This window comes from Myotis brandtii, unplaced genomic scaffold (genome assembly GCF_000412655.1).
Source record: "Myotis brandtii unplaced genomic scaffold, ASM41265v1 scaffold32, whole genome shotgun sequence".
NCBI classification, from domain to species: Eukaryota; Metazoa; Chordata; class Mammalia; order Chiroptera; family Vespertilionidae; genus Myotis; species Myotis brandtii.
The window spans coordinates 6,296,950-6,304,758 of record NW_005362269.1 but is presented as its reverse complement, the minus strand read 5'-3'; the positions used below and the strand labels follow the sequence as shown (position 1 = coordinate 6,304,758).

The following is a 7,809-nucleotide window of genomic DNA, read 5'->3' as shown; positions in this document are numbered from 1 at the left end:
TAAGTGTGCTTCTCCATTGCTCACCCCAGTTCTGACCCTGTCTAAAGGCCCCAGGGGGAGCGTTACCTTGGGGTGTTCAAGGTTCAGAAAGAAGGCAGTTGGGGTAGGAGTATGATGGGTATAGGGAAGTGTGGTGTGAAATGAAATCGGAGGGACAGTTAGGGACCACAAGATGAAGAGTTAAAAACAGCCACAGAAGAAAGAATATCTGCTTCATTGTTGGAAACGTTTATTCCAGGTTTTTCGTGGATAATAGATTATATGGAGCATCAAGTATCAGCGAGAGCCCAGCTAGAAGGCAACTCAATCATGGAAGAATGAGGTGGAGAGAGAGCTTGACTGATGAAGGTCTCAAGCAAACATGCTCAGGTAGCTTTAAGAATATTATCCACAAAGGCTTTACCTGGAAGGAAGCAAGGGAGGAAGGGGGAAGACAAGATGGAGGGAAAAAGAGAGCAGAGTTGCTTGGTTCTTTTAAAAAGAGTTGTGGTGGGAGAGGCTGGCCCACCTCTTGGTTCTTACATGTGTCTCTCTGACCCAACTCTTAAAAGTCCAACCTCCTGACCCTCCTCTTCCTCAGTTCAAGGCTAAGCCATAAACTCTATCTCCAGGGAGTCTTGTTTACTTACTCGGACACTCAGGAATTTCCTGTTTAAAGTCCTACGTATATCACTTGCTTTGCTTTCTACTCTTTTGTCCTTGAGCTTGGTTCTGTTAGGGTTCATCTGTGTAACTCTAACCTCTCCAACTGTATCTATACCTCACACCTTTCCTCCTTCTCTCCTTCCTTTTCTTCCTTCCACAAATAATTAATGGATAGATAATATGTGTCAGGCACTGTCCTAGACATTGGTGGTGCCATCTTTAGCCAATTGGGTGCCAGCTCTCATGACGCTTATTATCTAACAGAAGATGGGGTGAGGGATGACATTGGTACAATAACCAGATTAATAAGTGGGCAACTACAACTTTGGCATGTGCTCTGAATAATGCATATGTGTTGCTGTGGCAGAGCCTAACAAAAGGAGATGACTTAGTCTAGGGAAATCAAGGAGGGTGTCCCAAATAAGTGACATTTAGAGCAGAGGCCTTAAAGCTGAAGAAAATCTTGAAAGATGGGAGAAAGAGGGACATGAGCTGAGACAAGTGAACACATGTTGTGGATTCTGGTGTCCACATTCAGGGCAAAGGAGAGAACTGCTGAAGGGACAAGTCAGTTTCTGATGAGAGGCATCAGGACAGGATCACTGTCACCATGTTAAATGCTCACACTGGCTACTGTGTGGAGAATGGAGTGTGTTAGGGGAAGTAGAGTGGGTGCAAAGACACAGCTAGGAGGTGGCAGCAGTGCCAGGCAAGAGTGCTGGCAGCTTTCACGAGGAAGGTGACCTTAGGAAATGGAGAGAAGTGAACAGATTCCAGAGGCACTTAGGAGGCAACGTTTACCAAGGATCTCATTTCTTTATGGGCACATAGTAGGGCTCCTTGAAGTAAGTGAAGACAAGGATTTGTTCTGCAGTCTATGTGGAAATGATAGCGCTCATAATACACTTCGTTGCAGAAGAACCATTTGGCATGGGTTTCTGATTTCCAGGACTGCCCTTACTTGGAGGACTTCAGAACAAGAAGGCATTGCACTTTGTAATAACCCAGTGGAGTCCCAAACTACCTACGATAACAACTGCTAATAGTATAAGCTCCATTAATCAGGGAGTCTGTGTAGGCTCCGGAGACATAGGAAACCTCAGGCAGGTTACTTAAACTCTCTTTGCCTCAGTTTCCTGATCTGTAAACTGGGGTAATAATAGGTCCTAATTTACAGGGTGATTGTAAGGATTAGGTGAAACAACCCACATTTAGCACGGTGACTGACACGTGGTAAGTGCTCAGTAAATATTAGTTACTACTATTATTAAAATAATTGTGACCTCCATTTCATTAAAAGAAAACAAGATCAAGAAGAACTGTTTAATCATTTTAAAAGACATAAATAGCTTTCTAGAGGGTCATACAGCATTAAACAATTTACATAAAGACACACAGCTCTTGAGTGGGGAGCTGGTCTTTGACACAGATCTGTCTAGCACCAGAAGTGGTTTTGACCACTATGCAGTGGTCAAAGCCATAAAAGCAAGAAAAGGCGACCGCCTCCCCACCTGCCATTTTTCATTTAGGATGGACGCATGTTACAAGAGCTGGCTCTGTTGCTAGATCAGCTGTAGGCTAAAGGGAAGCATCCATGAGGAGTGATGACCCTTTCCAGAAAGTGACTAGAATGATGAACTTGAGGATTCATCCCATCCCACGTAAATGGTAATGGCTTCCATGCCATAGTGAGCACAGTAAGCTTGATTCCTATGGTGCAGAGTCATGAAAATAGGGAAACCTTTCCATTTCCCCCGAGGACCTTTCAGAAGATTGAGATGGTACTATTATCATGCCAAGCTTATAACATACTTTTCTCATGAAATATTCAATATCCCTTGAGGTAGGTAGTATTGGGGCTCTTACTTTACAAATAGGAAACAGCGGCTTAAAGAGGTTAAATATTTTACCCACATCAAGAAAGTGATAGAGGGAGGATATGAATTCAACTCTAGTTGGCTACCCTGGCCTCCCCAAGCTATGAGGCTTGTTCCGTCTATGCTGCCCCTTGAGCCCATGCTTATACACAGTCCCCGAGGCCCTCTCTTTCACTCTTGAACAGGATCTGATGTCAGTCACGTGCAACTAAGCATTTTGCTTAGTGGATGTCTACCTCTCCAGAGATTATTTGTATGTAGCTGCCAGTGTGCTAGAAATGGCTTATACTGGCTCATGAAAGCTGACTGTTAAATTTTGTTGTTGTTGTTAATCCTCACCAGATATTTTTCAATGGATTTTTAGAGAGAGTAGAAGGGAGGGGGAGAGCCAGAAAGAGAAACACATCGATTGGTTGCCTCCCACACATGCCCCAAAGGAGGCCAGGAATTGAGCCTGCAACCGAGCTACATGCCCTTGACTGGAATTGAACCCTTAACCCTTCAGTCCACAGGCTAATGCTCTAATCACTGAGCCAAACCGGCTAGGGCCTGACTGTTAGATTTTCAGGAATTTTGTTAGCTAGTAGACATCAGTAGTTTGAAATTGGCCACAATGGGAGTATTTACACCAGAGGAAGCAGCAAACACTTGGAAGCAGAGCTCCCTAATACTCTACTGTCACTACCACTACAATGGCTGTTAAACATTTACCAACATACCACCAGGCCCCCTAATCTTTCATTGTCTTCTGTTAAGCACAGCGTCTGATATGTGGTAAGTAAATGTCAGGCATCAGTGACCACTTAGCAAAGAAATTCGGCAAGCACAGGGGAGCATCTGAAATCATGTCTACCCGTGAGCCAACTCTATGCTTCTGTCTGGCCCAATGCTCCAGCAGGGAGACAGAGTTCTGCTGAAAACATCTGCACATCTCAATAAGGGAAACAGACAGGAATCCATGAGCTAAATCCATGTTAAAATAAAAGGCTCAACCAGCATTATAATGACAATGGCTATTTAAAGTTATAAAAACATATTTAATTTGCAGAATTATAGAATTTGTTCCTGAAAAGGTAGAAGGACTATTTTTCACAGGATGTCATAAATCTAGTGCCGAGCTTATAACATACTGCAATTTGCTAAAGATGGCGAACTACATCATTTTGATAATTTATGTTGCTCTTATTATTGTTGTTGTTATGGAATATAAGAATGTCTTTAGATATGAAAAGACTAACTTAGCTAAGCAGCTGTAATCTTCTGGATAAGAATCGCCGGTCTGTACTGCTTAACACTTAACACTGCATGGTAATCCTAGTCTCCTAAAAGTTTATAAGGGATAAAAAGGTTTACCATTGTGCCTTGCAAATTTGAGACAATTAAATACCTAGAGAATATTTTTCCAAGATATCAGATGAGCGATGACCATTGAAACAAAATTGACTTGAATTCATAAAAATGTTGACGCTGAAGCCATCACTTAACCATTCCAAGTACTAATTTCATCCAGTATACATTAAGGAAACTGAGCAAGATCATCACTTAGGTCCCAGTGACTGCTAATATTTTATTAATCTATGTTCCATAAAATATAATTATTTCAAATGAAGTTTAAATTCTACCCAATCATAACATTTGCCACATGAAATATTAGAATTTAAACACTGAACTCTAACTTGAAGGGGGGGAAAGCTAATGAATGTTAAATTTAGTCTTGTATAGATTTTAGGACTAAAATCACCGAATACAACCACCCCATCTCTTGACTTCTTTCCACATTTTCTTCTGATTACTCTTATTGTACTTTTTAGGCTGTTATAACGAGCATGTCCCCTTGTGTCCTTATTTTATTCCATGTATACCTTCATTCAGCCCAGTCTAAATAGAAAACACTGTTTTAAAAAAGACAAAAAAAAAAAACAACCCAAAAAACACAAAGTTCTCACATACCCCATGACGGTCCTCAAAATACGCCAAGCTGGTTTTGGTTAAAACAAAGAAGCGGACTTTAAAGTTCGAGGGAGAAGTTCTTCTCTTTTGTTGGGATTTCTTGATGAGCTGTTCTTCTAGGAGGATAGAGTTGTTTGAGTTGTTCATGATCCAGTTCTTGAAAAGTGATGCACCTTGGGCATCAGCCCTCAGCACAACCAGAGGAAACAGCTTCAGGGCAAGGAATGCAATGGGGAGGCCGTTGATCTTGAGAGAGTTGTTCAGAGGCAACTTGCCTCCAGCGTTATCTTTCTATCAGTGTTCAGTCAACATCGCTGAGCTTCCCCTCTGATGTCAAAGGCCATAACCACATCCTTTCGAAATTCACAAAACTAAGAGGCATATGTAAATAAAATACTCACACTCTTTGCTGTATGGTTTGAAAATGATATCTGAAAAACTTTAGACTCAATGACATGAAAGATTAGAGTTTAATCTTTAGAGTTCTTGGTTTAGCCTATCCAACAGTTAAGGCATGTAGCATAAAGGGTAGGAACATAGTCAATAGGCATAGTTTGTGTATTAGTTTACTATTGCTGCTGTAACAAATTTTCACAAATTCAGCGACTCACAAATTTATTGTTTTAGCATTCTGTTCTTCAGAAGTCCAAAATGGGTCTCACTGGGCTAAAATCAAGATGTCAGCCAGGAAGGATCTCTAGGGTAGAATCTGTTTCTTTGCCCTTTCCAGCTTCGAGTGATGCAGAATTTTTGGACTGGAACCCAGATTCTTTGTCTGCTGGAGTCAAAGAATGAATCCACGGACAGAAGATGGTATAGCAAAGGTGGAAATTTGTTAAAGAATAAGTACAGACTCCCATGTAGGGAGGGGAAAGAGTCTCACAGAACGGAGTCCCACCTGGGTAGGGGGAAAGGGTCCCACTGAGTTCCTTTTCCCTATGGCTTATAAAGGCTGCAGATCCTTGTGCCTTGATATCCCCTCTGATTGGTCACTAGTCCCTCACTGGTTACTAGAGTAACTCCTGGGCTCAAAGGTGGAACCTCACATGGGACATGCCAGGTTCTCTCCCCCCGTCCTTCCTTATTGTTTTCCTATTCCCTTTGGGCTTTCTTCTTCTCCTTCTGGATGAAGGGCTTCCTTCTCTTTATTTTGTAAATATAGACCTTTTGCTGTTCCCAGCTCCCTCATTCTATGGAAATGTACTTGTTGCAGCTTTTCAGCTCCCCTATTCTATGGAAATATACCTTCTGCTGCTCTGCAGCTCTGTGTTTCTTCCATGGTCCCCTTAATTTTTAAAATTTCTAAAATTCCCTAAAACCTGTCTTTTTCACCCCTAAAAACTCCTGATTCACAACTGTAAGCCCTTCTTCTGCCTCCCTCTTTCATACTTAAGTACCCTCGATCTCTAATAGGGGTTGTGCAGGAGGCAGGTGATCAATGATTCTCTCTCATCATTGATGTTCCTGTCTCTCCCTCTCCCTTCCTCTCTGAAATCAATAAAAAATAAAATAAAATAACCCCCATATTTTAAGGTCAGATATTAGTAATCTTAATTTCATTTCATATCTTAATTCCCCATTGTCATGTAACCTTACATATTCACAGGTTCCTGGGACATGAGTATCTGTAGGGGAGTCATTATTCTACTTACCACAGCTGAAAGGACAGAACGGGACTGATAGCTGTGTCCCTAACCCCTCTTCCAAGAAACAAATCACAGAAAGTGTCAGTTACCCAGCCCGCCCTTAAATCAGCCAACGGGAATGCAAGGGGAACTAACCCAAGGCCAAAAGTATGCTGACCACCCCCTGTCTTTGTGTAACCAGACCCTAGCCACACCCTGCCTTTGCGTCACTAGCCCCTAGCCCTCACCCAACCAATTAGAAGTATGCCCCCACCTCCCGACCCCAAGCCCTATAAAATCTTTGTTCTCTTGAGACTCGGGGCTCTTCGCATGCTGCCGCTGCATCGGTAGAGCGGAGGGACCTGGCTCGAGCTTGAATAAAGGCTCTTTTGCTTTTGCATCGGACTCGGTTCTCCCTGGTGGTTCTTTGGGGATCTTGAAATCTGGGCATAACACAGCTTGAAATCTGGCTCCACCACTTAACTAGCTGTGAGATGAGACAAATTACTTAAGAGCTCTGAGTCTCATTTTTTCTAATCTGTAAAAGAGAATAACAGTGCCCCTACATAAGGTACTGCAGGGCTTCCCTCCGGCTTCCTTGCCAGTCTCATCTCACACCTCACTCACACATTCTCACTCCAGCCCTCATGCATGCTCCTTATGCTGCTTTGAACATCTGTTCATCTTACCTGAAAACATCTTTTCTCCCTACTTTGCCTGGTTAACTCTAAATTATACTTCAAGTCTCAGCCTGCATGTCACCTCCTCAGAGAAGTCTTCCTGGCTTTCCTAACTCAAATCCACCAATTATACCCAGATGACACCTTATACATTTCTCTTTTACCTCTTTGTGACAGTTGCAATTGTACATTTTGGAGGGTGATTTTTGGGTTAATGCCTGTGTTCCCCACTAGTCTAGAAGGTCCATGATGGTCAGGATTATGTGTAGTTTTGCTCATCATTATATACTCAGCAACCATCACAGTGCTTAGCACATAAAAAAGGATGTGTTGAGTGAATAATCACCAAACTGGGTCATACAATTAAAAGAGACATGAAGCATAAAACACTTAAGAAAAACATATTGAAATTTTTTATTTTAAATAATTTAAATAAAAACCTGTAGAAATCTCTCTACACTGCAGGTAGATAATTACTTTTCTGTTCCAAAATTTAGTGGAAAAACAGAAAATAAGTAAATCTCTCAATATGGCATAATAAACAAGGCCTGTATTGGCTCTGAAAGTAGACAAAGGTGTGTTGGAATCCCAGTTCTGTCACTTACTAAGCTGATTATATCTCAGTGAGCCCCTTAACTTGTCTGCTCTTTAGTTTCCTTGTGAGGGGCCTTTTGAGAACCAATCTGTGAATGGTGGATGCTATGTATCTTGCCTTAGAATTAGTACATATTTGAAGTATAATACGTGAGCCCTTGTCTAGCATGAATAGACAAGAAATCTCAGTGTAGACAGAGATGGCATATACTGTACAGAGATAAATAATGAAACAAGATGATCATTATTGATGTATAGAAATGCAATTATCTAAATTAATTTTAAAATGTAAATTATAAGATTACAGCTTAATGTTGTTTCATATATTGACGGCCCTGCATAATCAAGGCACTCAGAATGGTGGGGAAGGAGGAACTTTAAATGACCCCTCCTCCCCCATTCTGAGGTTTTAAGACATATTCTCAGAAGAAGAAATGA

At 41.6% G+C, this 7,809-nt stretch overlaps 1 protein-coding gene across 1 annotated transcript in view; it reads right to left on the bottom strand.

Annotated features, from left to right (window-relative positions):
• The window catches only part of ITK (IL2-inducible T-cell kinase), a 49,163-nt gene extending 44,421 nt beyond the window's left edge, over window positions 1-4,742 (bottom strand). The window contains exon 1 of the mRNA XM_005870610.2: window positions 4,473-4,742. Coding sequence (XP_005870672.1) covers window positions 4,473-4,619 — 147 coding nt within the window. The 5' untranslated portion in view covers window positions 4,620-4,742. The remainder of the gene's footprint in view (window positions 1-4,472) is intronic.
• Window positions 4,743-7,809: the final 3,067 nt, after the last annotated feature.